Below are 19,065 nucleotides of genomic sequence, written 5' to 3'. Positions count from 1 at the left end.
TGTCTGTGTGGAGCAGGACCCTGACGCCACGGGGAGGTTCCTTATGTTTTTGGCCTCTTCCCACATACCTTAACCTCTTCCCAAATACTGGGAACCTCAGGGTTCATTTGGCTGCCGAAACTGCCCAAGCTCTAGGCTGCCGGCACCAACCTATTCCAGTATAGTCCTTTGCTCCAGGACATCTGGGCCGCTTTCCTGAGGGAAGAACATTCCCTTTATCAGGCAGAGACCCTGGCCACCCATGCCATTCACAAGCTGTTCCTGCCAGATCTGCCGGTACTCAGTCATCCTGGGCCATCAGGCTACTGAGTTCCGGGAGATGGTGAGTGCTCAGGGTGTGTGTGTGGCCGGCCAGAGGTGTCAGAGCCCAAAGTAGCTGGGAAGTAGCCAGAGGAAAGCCAAGTCCGCAGTCATCTGATGCTAACCTCGAACTTCTCATCCTTCTCCTTCCTCGTGCATTGCTCCTTCCAGGCATTCTTTAATCACAGCTGTGTTGGAGGCTGGGATTCCAGACCCAGCACTAACAGGGTACAGCCACAGCTGCAGCATCTCACAGTGACCTAGAGCCTGGCCCAGCTACCCAACTCAGGCAGTTCATCTAGCACAGCATCCCTGGGAGGTGGCCACTGTGAGATTCACTTCGGATTAGGAACTGAGGCTCCAAAGCCACAGATGACTTGCCCAACATGAGGCAGAAGGATTAGAATTTAGGTCTGCCGGCCTCTAAAGCTGTCTCCCAAAGAATAGACCATCAACCAAGGAGACAGGTTATTTCCAGGTAATACAATGAAGTAATGTAACTACAAAGAAGGATGAGTAATCATGGTGGGGGCAGGATGGGGGGGGGGGGCTCTCCCTGCATCTGTCTCTTCTCTTCCTCCTGCCCCCAGGCCCAGCCACTGAACACGCTCCTGGACCTTGATGTGCTGGGCTTCCATGTTGTCCTGTCTTGGCTCAGACACCACAGAAGGATCACTCCCCTTCCAGTGATAATGGAGTTCTTCATTACTAAAGTGTACAGTCATGAAATCCATTACTAACCCTGAGACTCTCGGGCAAGAGGTGACAGGTCAGCTAAGTGGGAGAACAGTAGCAAAGTATAATGGAATAAGATGGGGAGGCTTCCAATCAGAGAAGGACAGTAAACACAGATACAAGCTGGGTGGCCTCCACACCTGTATTCAATCCCCCAAGGTACTGTGGGGAAGAAGACATCTGCAACTCAGTAAAATCACATCTAAATCCTTAGAAAGGATTCTTCTCCTCTATACATTAGTCAAAACTCTCATGGGTACTTTATCCAGATATGAACATAAAATAGTATTTTCTGCACATCTAATTAGCAATAATTCAGGACCATTACAATAGTCCAGGTGGTCAGGACCAGTGAGATCTTTTGATGCTTCTCTTGAAAAATGTACATGGTGCCATTTTTTGCAGCATCATTTGGCAATATGTATTAAGAAGCTGTAAAATGTTTATAGCCTTTGACCTACAAATCGTACCTCTGGGAATTTTTAGGAATATAATATTCAGAGATGCTGACAAAGACCTGTGTACAGAATGTTTGTTGCAAACCAGCTCTGTTCTATGCTTTAAACAGCCCATTATTCACAATAGCTGAAAATTGGAAGCAGCTTCCATGACCAATGAATAGGAAAAAAGTAAAGAAAATCGTTGGGGTGGGGGGACTTTACAATAAAAATCATAATGCTTTCCAAATGTTTTAGAAAGAATGTTGATGCTACGGGGGAAATGAGGGAGCTTCCTAATGAAGCATATTAAACTTACTAGATCTCAAAGGCGACTCTTGTTTTCACACTCAAATATGGCTCTTCGTTTTCGTCTGTCAGTGAAAAGCACTGAGATGGGAAAAGTCCCCAACTTCTCCCAGTTTCTCAAGTCAAAAATCTAGAATTTGTTCTTGATTCTTTCCTTTCTCTCTCACTGGACAGCCACTGCTACAATCAGTCCTGCTGGGGCTGCTTTCAAATGAATACCTCTGGGCCATCCCCTTCCCTATCTTCACCTTCCCCCTTCCTTGTCTTCCTCTCCTCCCTCTTCCTCCCTCCTTGTCCCTTATCTACTCCCTCCCCTCCTTGCCCTTCTCTTCATCTCCCTTCCCCTATTACTCCCTCCTCTCCCTATCTGCTCCTGTCCCTCCCCTTCCCACCCCACCTTACCCAGCCATCACTTCATTCTCACTAGGTCTCCTCTCTCAGTGATGACCCCAATGTCCTTCTGCTACTTGAGGGCTCCCAGCTTCCTTCTTTAGCCCAGAGCCCCTTCTGTGCCCACAGCCAGAGGCCTCCCATGGAATGTAAGTCCTTCACTCACTCCCTGTTGGACTCCCCACCAGTGGATTCCTTGCTACTTAGAGCAAAACACAAAGCTCTTCCTGTGGAACTGAGCTTCAACTGGTGGGGGACGTAAGAGGCAGCCACTGGCCCAACCAGCCAAGGCCTAAAGCTCACAGAAGAGAAATTCTCATTAGCAGAATTTTCAGTCGTTGGAGCTGAGCTGCAGGATGTTTGAGTGTGGAGACCTAGCACAAAATGTACCAATGGGGGGCTGGTCCGCGTCTTCAGTCCCCTACCATGCTCCCCACCTCTGTACTGTGTGCTCCTGTCACTCTAGCTTCCTTCTGCGTGGAATGCCTCCTTTCTATTTTCTGTGGTCACACCTCTGCACTGAGTCCCATGAGACCCACCAACTTCAGAAGCTGCCCCTGACACCTCTGGCAGTAGGCGGGTGTGTCCTCTGCTGTCCATGCCCTTCCTTTGTACCTATAAGCTGGTGACTCTGTTCTGTAGATAGTTAGGTCCCTGTCTCATCTTTCCAGCCGGACTGTGAGGTACTCATGGTGGGATCTATGTCTGATCCATCTCAGGGAGTCCCGTGAAGCTTGACCTAATGCCCAGCATGTGGGAATCCCGGAGAGGAAACAGCATGTGCAAAGTCTGGAGATCTGATGGCACCTGTGGCAATACAGAAGATACCATGTGTGTAAAGGGCAACAAAATAGAGCAGTATTAAATAAAATAAATATTCTTGAGTGCATACTGATATAAATAAATGATTAAATAAGTTAATGGATGAGGGAAAGGAGATAAATTTCCCATGCAGGATTTCAAATGAATTATGTTATATATTCCATCCCAAAGGAGGGCGAGAATAACTCCCCACTCCTTAAGTGTGGGCTGCACACAGTGACTTATTCTCCAAAGAGGACGGTATGGAAGAGGGGGAAAAAGAGAAACTGCAGTGGAGAATCCTGATGAGCACTACCTCTGCCAGATCTTCAGTGATGTCAGTCATCCCCTTTTTATATTCATAATTTTCTCTTTTTTCCCAGTCAATTCAGCTGGAGATTTGTCATTTTCATTGATTTTTCCCAAAGAACACGTTTTTGGATTCATTGATTTTTTTTTCCTTTTTCTATTTCATTGATTCCATTTTGATCTTTATTATTCCTTTTCTGCTGGTTACTTTAGATTTAATTTGCTCTTCCTCGTATATATTTTGAGACAGAGTCTTGTTCTGTTGCCCAGGCTAGAGTGCAGTGGCACAATCTTGGCTCACAGCAACCGCCACCTCCTGAGTTCAAGTGACTCTCATGCCTCAGCCTCCCAAGTAGCTGGGATTACAGGTGCCAGCCACCATAGCCAGCTAATTTTTGTATTTTTAGTAGAGACAGAGTTTCACCATGTTGGGCAGGCTGGTCTCGAACTCCCAACCTCAGGTGATCTGCCGACCATGACCTTCCCCAAGTGTTAGGATTACAGGCATGAGTCAATATGCCTGGGCAATATTCTTAAATTAGAAACTGAGGTTGCTGATCTGAGACTCTTCTTCTTTTCTAATATAGTAATATCATAAATTTCCCTTCAGGTACTGCTTTAGTGACAACCCACAAATTCTATGTTGTTTTTCTATTTCCAATAACTTCAAATGAAGTTTTTCTAATATTCCTTTAGATTTCTTCTTTGACCTATGAGTTATTTAGAAGTGAGTTAATTTCCAAATATTTGGGGATTTTTAAAGGATCTTCCTGTTACTGGTTTTTAATTTTATTTCATTGTGGCCTGAGAACATACTGTGTAGTTGAATACTTTTTAATTTATTGAGGTTTTTAATGGGCTATAATGTGGTCTATCTCCATAAATGTTCCATGCACAGTTGAGAAAATGTGTATTTTGCTTTTATAGGGTGGAGTATTCTATAAATATAAATCAGGTCAAGTTGGTTGATGGTGTTCAAGTCCAATACATTCCTGCTGATTTACTGCCTATTTATTCTATGAACTGTTGAAAGTGGGATTAAAATCTCTGATGGTTATCTCTATCTCTCCATATTGTTTTATTACTTTTCTTCATACATTTTGAAGCTTTGTTATTAGGTACAAAAACACATAGGTTTGTTATGTCTTCTTCTTTAACTAACCATATTATCAGTAAGAAACAATCTCTTTAATCCCTGGTAATAGTCTTTGCTCTGAAGTCTATTTTGGCATTCGTATAGCCACCTCAGCTTTCTTTTGACTAGTCTTGGCATGGTATATCTTTTTCCATCCTTTTACATCTAACCTATTTGCATCTTTATATTTAAACTACATTTCTTGGCCAGGTGTGGTGGCTCACACCTGTAATCCCAGCACTTTGGGAGGCCAAGGCAGGTGGATCACCTGATTTCAGGAGTTTGAGACCAGCCTGGCCAAGATGGTGAAACTCCGTCTCTACTAAAAATACAAAAATTAGCTGGGTGTGGTGGTGGGGGCCTGTATTCCTAGCTATTTGGGAGGCTGAGGCAGGAGAATCGCTTGAACCCAGGAGGCAGAGGTTGCAGTGAGATCGCGCCATTGCACTCCACTGCACTCCAGCCTGGGCAACAAGAACAAAACTCCATCTCCAAAAATAAGTAAATAAATAAAGTACACTTCTTGTAAGCAAAATACAACCAACTTTAAAAAAAATCCAATCTGACAACCTGTCTTCTAAATCAATTTAAATGTAATGTAATTCCTAATATGGTTGAGTCTCTTATCTTGCTATTGTTTTCTAGTCATCCCATCTGTCCTTTATTCTCTTTTACATCTTTTTCTGTCTTCTTTTGGATTTACCCAATATATTTTTATGATTCCATTTGATCTCCTTTGTTAGTTTAATATCTGTAATCTTTTGGTTTGTTATCTTAGTGGTGGCTTTAGGGTTTACAGTGTACATCTTTAACTGATCATGGCCGACCTTCAAGTGACAGTAGATCACATCATGTACAGTTTAGGAATCTGAGAATAGCAAACTTCCCCCCTTTCAGTCTTTAAGCTCTTATTGTCATCCATTTTACTTTTACATATATTATAAACTGCATATTACTTTATTTCCTAAACAATTATCTTTTAGAGAAGTTTAAATAATAGTAAAGTATATATATCCATGTTGTTACTATTTCTGGTATAGATACACGATGTTACTATTTCTGGTGTAGACCATTTCTTTGTGTGGATCCAGATTTCCATCTGGTATTGTTACGGGATCCTTGGGGTATTAATTCATCAGCCAAAAGCCTCTATGGCCAGTGGCGCCTTTGCCCGAGTTTTGCTCTGGATCTCTGGTCTTATTCCACCCACTCGGCCTGGCAGGCTGTGCTCAGTTCCCACTATGAGCCTGGATCGCATGTCTGCCAAGGGTGAGCCAGGCACGGAGCAGCAAGGGGGGTGTGAGAAAGCATGGGGTCCGGCCACTGCACACAGCCAGGCATGCCAGCTGAGGGGGGATAGGTGATGGGCAGGCAGCTTCAGGCACTGGCATGGGTGCCAGCTCCATGCAAGGCTGCAGCTAGACCAGGCATACCATAAGCAGCTTCCACGGCTGACACCAGGGAATGTGGTGGTGCTCAGAACCTTGGAGATGCCAGGAACCCACAGAGCCCTAAACAGGGTGTCACAGCCCTGGCTCAGGGAGTTCCTAGGTCTGGGCTCCATGAAGAGCCACAGCTCTTCCCTCCTTCTCTCTTCTCGTTGCCTGCAATGTGACAAACAAGGGGCATGTTTCAGCACTGTTTGTGTTATAGCTATTTTAGCTCTGCCATTCAGCAGGTCTCCAGGTCTTGTCCTGCGTCCAGGAAGAATGATATATGCAGACAAGTGGAAGGTGAACAAGATGAAGAGGAGCTTTACTGAGAGATAACACAGCTCAGAGGAGACCTGCAGTGGGTAGCTCCTCTCCATAGCCAGGGTGTCCTGTTGAGTACTGAGCTCTCAGCAGAGAGGGCAGCTCCTCTCTGCAGGCAGGTCATCCCGTTGTCTCTTCAGCTCTCAGCAGAGAGGGTAGCTCCTCCCTGAAGACTGGCGGCCCACCCCCCAGGCTTCAGCCCCACCCCAGCTTGCAGGTGGGTCTTCATTGGGAACCTGCCCCCTTCCACCCAAGAGCCTGTTTGCCTCCTGGCATTGTTCATGGCACCCAGGTTATTCATGCCAAGGAGTACCTGCAGGCCAGTGCCAGGCTGTCCTCAGCCCCACTTCAGCCTCCTTCCCATGCTTGTCAGCCTCCACAGTCCGAAGGGGGCCAAGGGACTGACATGTCAGCACTACCTCAAGAATGCACACATGCAGTTGGGATGCGAAAGTGCTGAGAGAGAGACAGTGCCCCAGGTTGTGATCTGTGACGGGAGCAGATGCTAACAGTGAGGAGATCCCAGACAGTGGGAGCAGGCACTTCCTGGCCTGCAGGGACAGGGGTGCCTTCCTGGGCCCCCAAGAGTACAGAGATTCCTGGGTCCACAGCTGCAGCTTGGGTGGCTGCAGCTGCACTTGGGAGGGAGGGGCTCCTGCCTACTCTTGGCTCCGAAGAGCACAGGAGTGCCCTGGTAGCAGCCACAGCTTGGGTGGCTGCAGTTGCACCTGGGAAGCTCCCACTCTACCAACTTTCTGGCTCCATAAAGCATGCAGCCCTGGCCATACCACTGGTCTGCATTTTCCCCTTAGTGGCAGCAGGCAAGGTGCGGGTGGCTGGTGGCCTCAGCCAACCTGGCACAAACAAACCCAGTGCTCCTGGGGCCTCCCTCCCCACCACCCACGAGTCCTGGCTGCACTATCAGCTCACAGGCTCCTGAGACACGGCAGACAGCGAGGTTGAAGGTGCGGCAGAGGTTCTGGGCCTGCAGCGGGTCCTGCCCAGTTGTGCAAGGGTTGGGGTGGTGCAGTCAGCTGCCTCAGGGATGTAGGGCACAGGGGACCCACCACTACCACTGCTGCTCCGACAGCCACTCCTGCCACCACCACTTGTGCCTCCACACTGCAGCTGGTGTGATAACAGTGGCTGCTCCAAATGGCACACCGCTGCCATTAGTATCGTTTTCCTTATGCCTGAAGGACATCCCTTAACTTTTCTTATAGTGCAGGTCTGCAGGTAGTAAAGTCGTTCAGCTTTTTCGAGTCTGAAAACTTCTTTATTTCTTCATCTATTATTCTCCTTTTGATGACCGTTAGTTAAACCAATCCATTGAACTTTCAATTTCAATTATGATACTTTTCATTTCGTTTCTACTTGGTACTTTTCCCAATCTATTTGGTTATTTTCATGCTCAAGTTATTTCAACTCCTTTGTTTCTTTAAGTATAAAACACATTTTGTACTGTCTTTGGTAACTTGACTGTCTTAAGTTTTTGCAGGCCTGCTCCTTCTGTCCATTGTTTCTGCTGGCTCTTGCCGATTTTACATTTGCGATTTTTTATTGTGAACTTATATTCCTTGAAAGTATCTCAGAGTTCCTCCACAGACAATCCATTTTGCATCTGTCAGTCACCTAGAAGGCACCAAAAAGCTGATATTGCTTTAAATTTGAAGCTTGAGACATTTTAGATCACCCAGGTTGTGTGAGCAAACCAGTTAAAGGGATATATATATATATGTACATACATATATATATACACATAAAACTCTCAGGGGAGATGTTTTCTCTCAGGATACCCAATGTTCCTCACTGTTCCTAGGGAAGCAGGGGTCAAGGGCAGCATACAGGGGGAGGTGGACAGGTTTATTCATAGTTCACCCTTACACTAAGTCTGTCCTTTTGGATCTCACTTTATGATGTCTCCTCTTAGCCCCTCCCACTTGGGCAGGCCCTCAGCTTTGTCTGCTGTTCTGCTGCCCCTTTTCCACCTCAGGCTGTGAAAAACAGCAAAGTTTAGTTTGACAGGCAAATATCTTAAGGGTGGAAAGTGGCATCAGTGCCTTAGTTACTTCTTTGGGTTTCACTTCCATTTTAAAACTTTTTTAGCTTTTTGGAACTCTTATTTTGTAGCTCATTGACACATTTTTAAGAGGTTCTTGATATGTATTCCAGAAGCTTTAGTTGTTTTCAGCTGGTCCTTATCAGCCCTACTGTTGGAAATAAAATTCTTTCAACTTGTTCTTTAGCAATGTACAGGCTCCATAGAGCTCTCGCTGATCCTGAGGGAATAGGGTAAGAACACCACTTAGGAATCAGGCTGGCCTGAGATCAAGTCTCAGATCCACCAGCAGTGTGACATCAGTGCCTCGCTTTCTTCATAGGGTTGGTGATAGGGTTTGGCTCTGAGTCCCCAGCCAAATGTCATGTCGAATTATAATTTCCAATTACAATTGGAAATTGATTATTGAATCATAGGGATGGACATCCCCCTTGCTGTTCTTGTGATAGGGCTCTCATGAGATCTGGTTGTTTAATACTGTATAGTAACTTCCCCTGTGCTCCTGCTGTCCATATGAAGATATGCTTCCTTCCCTTTCACCTTCCACTATGATTGTAAGTTTCCTGAGGCCTCCTCAGCCATGCTTCCTGTACAGCTTGTGGAACCATGAGCCAATTAAACCTTTTTTTCTTTATAAATTACCCAGTCTCAAGTAGTTCTTTATAGCAATGTGAGAACAAACTAATACAGAAATTGGTACCAGAGAAGTAGGGCATTGCTACAAAGATACCTGAAACTGTGGAAGCGAGTTTGGACTTAGGTAATAGGCAGAGGTTGGAACAGTTTGGAAGGCTTATAAGAAGACACGAAGATGATGGCTGGGCATGGTAGCTCATGCCTGCAATCCCAGCACTTTGGGAGGGTGAGGCAGGTGGATCATTTGAGGTCACGGGTTCAAAGCCAGCCAGGCCAACATGGTGAAACTCTGTCTCTACTAAAAATACAAAAAAAAATTAGGCGGGCATCATGGCGCATGCCTGTAATCCCAGCTACTCAGGAAGCTGAGGTAGGAGGATCATTTTAACCCAGGAGGCAGAGGTTGCAGTGAGCCAAGATTGTGCCACCGCATTCCAGCCTGGATAACAGAGTGAAACTCCATCTAGAAAAAACAAAAACAAAAATGAAAACAAAACAAAAAAACAGAAGACAGGAAGAAAAGTTTGGAACTTCCTAGAGACTTGCTGAATGGTTGTGACTGAAATGCTCATATAGTGATATGGACAGTGAAATCCAGGCTGAGGTGGTCTCAGATGGAGGTGAGGAACTTATTGGGAACTGGAGTTTGCAGTCAGTCTTGCTATGTTTCAGCAAGGAGACTGGTGGCATTGTGCTCCTACTCTAGGGATCTGTGGAACTTCGAACTTGAGATGATTTAGGGCATCTGGCAGAAGAAATTTCTAAATTTTTAAACAGCAAAGCACTCAAGATGTAACTTGGCTGCTTCTAACAGCATGTGCTCATATGCATTCACAAAGAGATGGTCTGAAATTGGAACTTATATTTAAAAGGGAAGCAGAGCATAAAAGATTGGAAAATTTGCAGCCTGACCATGTGGTAGAAAAGAAAAACCAAATTTCTGGTAAGACATTCAACTCAGCTGCAGGAATTTGCATAAGTAAGGAGGAGCAGAATGTGAATAGCCAAGACAATGGGGAAAATGCCTCCAGGGCATTTCAGAGATCTTCACAGTAACCCTTCCCATCACAGGCCTGAAAGATTAGGAGGGAAAAATGGTTTCATGGCCTAGGCCCAGGACCCCACTGTTGTGTACAGCCTCGGGACATGTCACCCTGAATCCCAGCTGCTCCAGCTCCAGCTGTGGCTAAAAGGGCCCCAGATACATCTCAGGCCACTGCATCAGAGGGTGCAGCCATAAGAAGCCTTTGTGGCTTCCATGTGGTTTTAAGCTTACAGGTGCAAGGAAGGCAAAAGTTGAGGCTTGGGAGTTTCCACCTAGATTTTAAAGGTTGTATGATAATGCCTGGATGTCCAGGAGGAAGTCTGCTGTAGGGTCAGAGCCCTCATGGAGAGCCTTTACTAAAGCAGTCTGGAGGGGAAATGTGGGTTTGGAGGCCCCACTCAATGTCCCCACTGGGGCACTGCCTAGTGGAGCTGTGAGAAGAGGGCCACTGTCCTGCAGGCCAGAGAATGGTAGATCCACTGAAAGCTTTCACTGTGTGCCTGAAAAAGCCACAGGCACTCAATGCCAGCCCATGGAAGCAGTCACTGGGGCAGTACCCTGCAGAGCCATGGGGCAGAGCTGCCCAAGGCCTTGGGACCCCACCCCTTGCATCAGTGTGGCCTGGATGCACACCATGAGCAGTAATGGGAAAATTCTTATTGAAAAAGGCAAGAACAAATCAACCCAGTGAGATGAATTACACGTTGCACTCCTTCCTGGGATGGAAGAATTCAACAGTGATAGGATCTTCTACATTTTGGTTTTTACTTTTACTGACTCATGGGCAGTGGCCAATGGCCTGGCCATGTGACCAGGGAGAGGGGCAATGGCAAACTGGGCTGTGAAAGGATGCCCACATGGAGCACAGCACTGCAGGAATTTAAAGGGCACATTAAAGTAGGTCATGTCAATGCCCACCTGAAGAACCCCTCCCAGGATCAGTGATCAGATCTGGTAGGTGGATATCCTGGTGACCTTGAGGTGGCCACCTGGGCTTAACGAAGGAGTGGACACAGGGGAGCTGCAGCCATGCAGGGATGGGCTGCTCAGCAACACGTCCCTCCTCCACCCTCAGAGGCACCAAATGCCAACAAGAATTGTCCTATCTGACAGCAGGAAGACAGAGACTGCAGGTGGCTATGGGGCAGATTCCCAGTGGGAAGGCACCACTCATAGCTAAAAAGTAGATTATACCAGACTGAAGCCAGTATTCCTGGGAGGCAATAATGGGTCCTGACACGTTCTCTGCACTGCGCTTTGCATAGTCATTAGATTCAAATGCCAAAAATACTATAAAAGAACTGGAACAGATGATAAGACATCAACTTGGACCACCAAGTTTTATTTCTTCAGGTCAAAGAACACATTTATGGCCCACAGTGTCCTATAATGGACATACCATGTTGCATATTGTCTTCATCTCCTAGGGCTGCCATAACAAAGTGCCACAAACCATGTGGCTGACTTATAAAACAAAATGCACTGTCTCACAGTTCTGGAGACTAGAAGTCTGAGATCAAGTTCTTGGCAGGGCTGGTTCCTTCTGAGGGCTGTGAGAAAGAATCTGATCCACACTTCTCTCCTAGCTTCTGGTGGTTTGCTGGCAATCTTTGGCATTCCTGGGCTTGTAGAATTCTGCCTTCATCATCATATGGCATATCCCCTGTGTTATCTCTGTGTACAAATTTCCCTTTTTTTATAAAGACATAAATCATATTGGATTAGGGGGCCCACCCTATTACAGCATGACCTCGTCTTAACTAATTACATTAACAACAATCCCATTTCCAAATAAGCTCATGCTCTTAGGTACTGGGGGTTCTGAGTTCAGCATATGAATTTTTTATTTAGGGTAACATATATCCCTTTTTTCAGTTTTCATTGTGTTGAAGCACACATAAAATTTACCATCTTAACCATTTTAAGTGTACAATTCAGTGGTATTAAATACATTGATAATGTTGTACAAGTATCCCCACAACCCATCTGCAAAACTCTCTTCATCTTGTAAAGCTGAAATAATATTTATTAAAACCTAACCCCTACCCCTCCTCCCAGCCCCTGGCAACCACCATTCTACCTTCTGTCTATGAAGTTGAATATTCTAGGCCCCTAATTTAAATGGAATCATGCAGTATTTGTTTTTGTGACTGGCTTATTTCACCTAGCATAATGTACTCAAGGTGCATCCATGTTATAGCATATGTCAGAATTTTCTTCCTTTTGGAAGCTGAATAATATTCCAATGTATGTATGTATATGTCCGATTTTGTTTTTCCATTCATCCCTCAATGAATGCTTAGATTATTTCCCTTTTGGCTATTGTGTCTAATGCTGCTATGAACATGGGTGTACAGATATCTCTTTGAGACCCTGCTTTCAATTATTTTGGTATTGCACCCAGAAGTGGAAATGCTGGATCATAGGGTAATTCTGTTTCTAATTTCTTGAGGAATCACCATACTGTTTTCCATACTAGATGTATGGTTTTATATTCCCACCAACAGGAATATAAGCATTCCAAACATGAATTTTGTGGGAACATATTTCAAACCATAGCAGTCACCAAAAGCTCAAGCAACAAAACAAACAACAGATCAGTTCAATTTCATTAAAAACTTCTGTGTTTCAAAGTCGACATGGTTTGGTTGTGTCCCCACCCAAATCTCATCTTGAGTTGTGACTCCCAGAATTCTCATGTGTTGTGGGAGGAACCCAGTCGAAGGTGACTGAATTATGGTGGCAGGTCTTTCTTGTGCTGTTCTCATGATAGTGAATGAGTCTCACGAGATCTGATGGTTTTAAAAATGAGAGTTTCCCTGCACAAGCTCTCTCTTTGCCTGCTGCCATCCATGTAAGACGTGACTTGCTCCTCCTTGCCTTTCATCTTTCGCCATGATTGTGTGGTCTCCCCAGCCACATGGAACTGTGAGTCCAATAAATCTCCTTCTTTTGTAAATTGTCCAGTCTCAGGTATGTCTTTATCAGCAGCATGAAAACAGACTAATACAAAGGTTACATAAGAAAATAAGGACAACCACAGAATGGGACAAAAACTTGTAAGTCCTATATCTGATATGGAACACATGTTCCAGACGATATAACCACTCTTACAACTCAATAAAAAGACAACTCAATTTAAAAATGGGCAAAAGATGAATAGACATTTCTTCAAAAAGATGAAAAATGGCCAATAAGCATGTGAGAAGATGCTCAATAACATTCATTATTAGGGAAATGCAAATCAAAACACAATGATACACCACTTCACCCCAATGAGATAACTAAATTCAAAAGACAAACAATAAGAAGTGTCAGCAAGAACAGGAAACTGGATAAGAACCTTCACTCAATGCTGAGGGAATGTAAAATCTTGTCTGTTTTGGAAAACATTTTGGTAGTTTCTCAAAAATTAAAACAGAGTTATCATATGATCCAGTAATTACACTCCAAGGTATATACTTAAAAGAAATGAAACCACACAAAAACGTATACCTGAATGTTCACAGCAGCATTATTCATCATAGCCAAAGTGGAAACAAGACCACTCAAGCCAGCCCTGCCTCAGAACCTGACAAAGTTAAATGGAAGCCCACAGAGCTGAGCCATATTTCCATGGGAGACATTTTGGTCATTCCAGGTGATGATGAACTGCACCAATTGTTAGTGGCTGAGAAGAACCTCAGGAATGTGCCAGCATCTTTTGACTTTTATTTTGGGGGGCTGCATCTACTACCACAACATGCAATATGGGTAACACTGGCATGGCTGGTTAGATTTGATTACCTCATGCAAATAAGTCATGTGGTAATACTGATATTGATGATCAAATGTATTGGGAGATTGAGTTAAAGTCTCCTCAGGATGTAATGGCAATGGAAAATGAGTCTTTAGAAGAACTATATTTAGTTAACCATCACCTAATTTCCAGATAAATAGTTCTCCACAGGTCATATAAGATACAAAGAGCAGTAGATCAAGGGGGAGGATGATCTTGGGGACTCCTGAAATATACTGTAAATAACCCAGATATCCTCCAGGAAATAAATGGATATACAAAGTGTGGTATACATACACATGTACATACAGTGGAACATTATTCAGCCATAAACAGGAATGAAGTACTGATACAGGCTACACAATGAATGAACCTCAATAAACCGTAGAATCCTGCTAAGTGAAAGAAGCAAGTCAGAAAAGACCAGATATTGGATGACACATTTATATAAAATGTCCAGAATAGGCAAATCTAGAGACAGAAAGCAGATTCGTGGTTGTCAGAGGTTGAGGGAAGGAGGAAATGAGGAGTGATTAAGTGAATTAATGCATGGTAACACCTTAAACTTTGGGCAACTGCCCAATCACACAGACAGTGCAGTCTTATTCATGGGTTACATGACAAAACAAAGAGAAAAGCCTGGGTAGAAATACGAACATGTATGTTATGAAAAATATAACACCTAAATAAACAGAGAAACTGTGTTCCTTAATGAGCAAATTCAATATTATAAGGTTGCCAATTCTCCTCCCATAGTTTCTCAAAAGTTGCAATGTAATGCAATTTTAATCTAAATGGCATGGTTATGTAGACAAGAAAAAAATTGATTGTTAAATTTATACGAAATAATAAAGGTGTGAGAATTGCAAGGAAAATTTTCAAATGGAAAATTATTACAGGAGAAAGGAGTGTGGAGACCTTGCTCTGTATGGTAGAAGTCAAAGACAGCTACCATCAATTCTTTCCCTTCCTCAACACACATTACTTCTCAAGAGGTGAGGAATAGCTCCCCTCCCCTTGAATCTGGCTGCCTTGCAACTTGCTCAATCCATAGAATATGACATAAATTCCATTCTGGGAATTCTACTATGGGATTTTTTTTTTTTTTTTGAGATGGAGTCTCGCTCTATTGCCAGGCTGGAGTGCAGTGGTGCAATCTCAGCTCACTGCAACCTCCGCCTCCCAGGTTCTAGAGATTCTCATCTCAGCCTCCCGAGTAGTTGGGACTACCGGTTCACACCACCATGCCCAGCCAATTTTTGTATTTTTTTTAATTAGAGACGGGTTTCACTATGTTGGCCAGGATGGTCTCGATCTCATGACCTTGTGATCTGCCTGCCTTGGCCTCCCAAAATGCTGGGATTACATGCGTGAGTCATCGTGCCTGGCCCGATTTTTTTTTTTTTTTTAAAGAAACTGAAGCCTCTGCTTCCGTCTCTTGGTAGCCTTGCTCCTGGGAAGCTCTTTCTTGAATCTAGTCACCATCACCATTCCATTCCACCAGGCCACATATGTCTTCTCCAGGCAACAGCCAACATCAATTGTAAGCCGTGTAAGTGAGTTTCAGATGACTGTGGCCCCGACTAATGTTTGACTGTAGCACATGTTCTAGGTGTAGCAGAACCACCTAGAACCATGGAGAGCAGTCACCCTGCAGAACCATGAGTAAGTTAAGCTTAGAGGTGGTTAATTATGCAGAAATAAGTAAACAGAGCACTCCACCAGGTATTAAAGATTATTACAAAGATTATGTAATTAAAACAATACAGAACAGACCAGGGTTGACTACAAGATCAATGGGACAGAATAAAGTTTCATATCCAATGCCTGCTGCTGACCACAGGGATTTGTCACAGATCTCATCACTTAGAAACCCTAGAAGCTGTTTCCCTGGTCACCTTCCAGTCACCACTACACCTTGGCTCCTTTTAGCACTCCTCCCTAGCTTATCACTATATGAAATTGCTTTATCTCTTTGTATTGTCTGTCACCTGCCACCATAATGTGAATTTCTAGACCTCCATAGCATGCAAAGCTCTAGAACAGTTCTTAGAACACAGAAGGTGCTTGACAAATATTTTCTGAAAGAAAAAGAAGATACTTCAATACCTCAGTTTACTAATGAGGTGGGGCTACCATATGGCTGCCTGAACAAATACAGCTTGACATTCCCTTTCTTGCTAGTGATTGAAGTGTATTAACTTGTGTAATCACACAACTACCCTATGGGGTAGGTGCCCTTATTTCTCCATTTGGCAGAGAGGGGCTAAGTATCTTAACCAAGGTCACACGGCTTTCAAGTGCCAGAGCCAGGACTCAGGTCTACATAGGTCTGGCTCCAGAGCCCCCAGTCTAACCTCTTAACCTCTCTGCTTTACTGGGCTAAACCTTCACCACCTATCATATGGAAAAAGAAATTCAACAGAAAGTTATATGGAAAAAATACAACCCTGCGTTAATATTAGAAAATCCATAGTAACATGTAGAATGAGGAAGCTTCCTCAAGCCCAACTGTACAGGTCAGATCGGTTGAAAAAATAAAACTAACAAATTTGTACATGTCAAAATATGCAATATTTGAAAATCCAAGGCTAATATCTTTAAATAGGCAAAGATTTATTAATACTCCTTGACACACAAACAGGAAGTGAGAAAATGGGCAAGTGACACAAATCGATAATTAACTGTGAGGACATAGGTGGTGGAGTCTCTCCTAATCCTCTATTCTTGGAGATCTGGATGCCTGCCATTCGCCTATGGGAAGAACAGAGACGGTCATGGAAAACAGCATTTAATCTAGAAAGGACCACAATGAGGTCAAAGGGCGGTGTCAGGGCAGTCTTAAGAGCTCCCCATCCCCAAAGAACTGGCAAGGACTCTCCAGGTGCTCGTAAGCGACTGCTGCCCAACTCCCATCATTAACTCAGAAGACCTGTCATTTTCTGAAATTTTCATGACTTCTAAGACACGAGTTATTGGGGAAAACTTCAAATTATTTAAATAATGAGAGGCGAATAACATTGCTAAACTCATGAATACTCTGTATTTAAAACCTCCACTGGCGATCAGGGCACATAGAATCTCTACTACTGATCCCTGACGCTGGCCATCCCCCAACCCGTCGGCCCACGGACCCCAGCCCTGACCCCACCTCCTCCCAGCATCTTACACAAGGATTCTCACCACACTCCCCAGAGACTCGCCTGCCCAGGGCCCCTCTCTAACCCCATATAGCTCAGGTCTCTAACCCAGAGACTGCATCACCGACCTCTCCTACTACCTATTTCCAGATTAGAGTCCCTGATCCTAGAGGCATTGTCTAAAATAACTAGCTCTTACAACTACGTCCACGTCAGGAACCGCCCTGTGATGTCAGAACTTTGAGATCGCCCGGCCAGGGCTGCACATGCTCAGTGAGGCCAGCGCCCGCCAGTAACAAACATGGCTCCCTGAAGCCGCTCAGGCTCAAGAGCAACAGGGAGGTCTGCACTTAATCGCTCGTCTCTGGGGGCGGCCATACTGAGGAGGCATCTCTTCCGTGCAGGCAGGCTGTCCTGGGGACCTCAGAGATTCTCTCCAGCGGCAGCGGAAAATGGGCAATGGGTGGATTCGGGTCCAGATTCTGGCAGGAGGGAGTGTGGGATTGAGATCTGGAAAAAAGCACTAGACTGGAAGAGGACGCGATGGAGTCGGAGCCGCTGGCGGGGACAAAAACCAGAGTCCGGGGAAGGCGCCGGTGGGAGGCAAGGCGCGCATGGACTTTACCTGCGCACGCGTCGCAGCCATCTCCGAGCACAATGGTGGCCACCGCGGCTGGCGCTGAAGTGTCGGCGCGTGCCGGGTGCTCCGCTGGGACCCGGGTTGCTCGCCCTGAGTCTCAGCTTTCTCATCTATACGGTTGGGACAAGTACAGTAACCCTCGCCCGTCAAGACCGGCCAGGGCTGTCGCGAGGGTCCACGCCTTAGAGCAGGCACCTATCTTGTGCAGGGCCCTGAGATGGGGTCTGACTCAGTTCCTGCGGGGAACTTCACCAGTGACCCAGTCAGTGCCCTTCAGTTAAAGACCACCAGGAGCACACTTGTAATTAAATATAATTACATTGCAGCAAGGAATGGGGTACTATGGGTCATCTCAGTGGGAGGAGTTAGAGAGAAAGTATTATACGATTTGGGCTTTAATTGGTTGATTTCGGATAGGATCTCATAAAGTGAAGACTTTAGATTGGATGCTGTCAGAAAGCAGGAGCAATATGATTATTAAGTATTTTGTGGGTGGCATCAAGACCTTGTTTTTTATCTGCACTTAGACAACATTATAAAGTGCCCTTGTTTTTGTTTGCGCTTATCACGGTCTCAGAGTAACCTTCTGAAGTTGATATTATTCTGTGAGATTGTTTATGTCCAACAGGAAAACAAAATGTCCTGGCCATGAGCATCAGACCAGTGCGTAATAACATTAAGGCGTAACTGTGACCCAAATACTGACAGAATTGAAGTTAGAAATAGTTCTACAGTAATAGAGTCTTCAATACTCCATTTAAAATAATGCATAGAAGCTGGACATGGTGGCTCATGCCTTTAATCTCAGCTACCTGGGAGGCTGCGGCAGGTGGATTGCTTGAGGTCAGGAGTTCGAGACTAGCCTGGGCCTTTTGGCCTGTCTCGGCTTTTAACATACCTCCCTCACTCAGCTTAATCATTTCTCACTTTTGATTTATAATAAGAGATGTGTGACTCCTACTTTCACTTGAACACATAGAGGCCTTTATAGAGTTATTAATTGGCCTAATTTCAATATTCCTGTGTCTCAGAAAACAGGGAGACCTGAGGAGAGGGGGAGATGGAGGAAGGGCAGATCGATGGAACCATTCGAATACACATATGTATCAATTAAGCTCATTGTCTTTTGGAGCATGGCTTGTGATGCCCCAAAACAATGACAATAGTAATATCAACGATCACTGATAACAGATCACCATAACAGATATAATAATAACAAAACATTTGAAATATTGCAAGAATTACAAAAATGTAACACGGAGGTACAAAATAAGCACATGCTACCAGAAAAGTGGCACTGGTAGACTTGCTTGATGCAGGGTTGCCACAAACCTTCAACCTGTAAAAACTGCAATATCCGAGAAGCATAATAAAGTGAACTGCAATAAAACAAGGTAAGCTTGTATATGTATGCATGCACACACCAATACACATCCACCTATCCACACACAAATCTTTGTACAAACAAATCCTGTATTTTCAGTTCCAACAATACATCATTTGTACCTGAAAAATCTCTGTCATCCTTGTAGTGTCCTTTTCTGTCTTTGTTATCAGGGTAATGCTGGCCTCATAAAAAATGTTTGGAAGTGTTCCC

At 44.5% G+C, this 19,065-nt stretch overlaps 1 protein-coding gene across 3 annotated transcripts; it reads right to left on the bottom strand.

Moving 5' to 3' along the window:
• Positions 1-7,370: 7,370 nt before the first annotated feature.
• Positions 7,371-17,778, bottom strand: LOC101135456 (putative UPF0633 protein). Of its 3 annotated transcripts, none has more exons than XR_008668349.2 (2): positions 17,454-17,778; positions 7,371-7,802 (listed from the first exon to the last, which is right to left on the bottom strand). XR_008668349.2 is itself a non-coding variant. In XM_019034288.4 (2 exons), the coding sequence occupies exons 1-2, from the start codon at positions 17,576-17,578 to the stop codon at positions 17,179-17,181; spliced, it is 285 nt and encodes a 94-aa protein (XP_018889833.2). In that variant the 5' UTR covers positions 17,579-17,778. The 3 variants fall into 3 exon arrangements, 1 of the variants encoding a protein (XP_018889833.2); XR_008668348.2 differs by lacking the exon at positions 7,371-7,802 and adding an exon at positions 13,350-16,442; XM_019034288.4 differs by lacking the exon at positions 7,371-7,802 and adding an exon at positions 17,179-17,338.
• Positions 17,779-19,065: the final 1,287 nt, after the last annotated feature.

The sequence above is a fragment of the Gorilla gorilla genome, chromosome 13 (genome assembly GCF_029281585.2).
Source record: "Gorilla gorilla gorilla isolate KB3781 chromosome 13, NHGRI_mGorGor1-v2.1_pri, whole genome shotgun sequence".
Classification (NCBI taxonomy): domain Eukaryota; kingdom Metazoa; phylum Chordata; class Mammalia; order Primates; family Hominidae; genus Gorilla; species Gorilla gorilla.
Note: the sequence above shows the minus strand (reverse complement) of the source record. Positions and strands in the feature narration are given on the sequence as shown.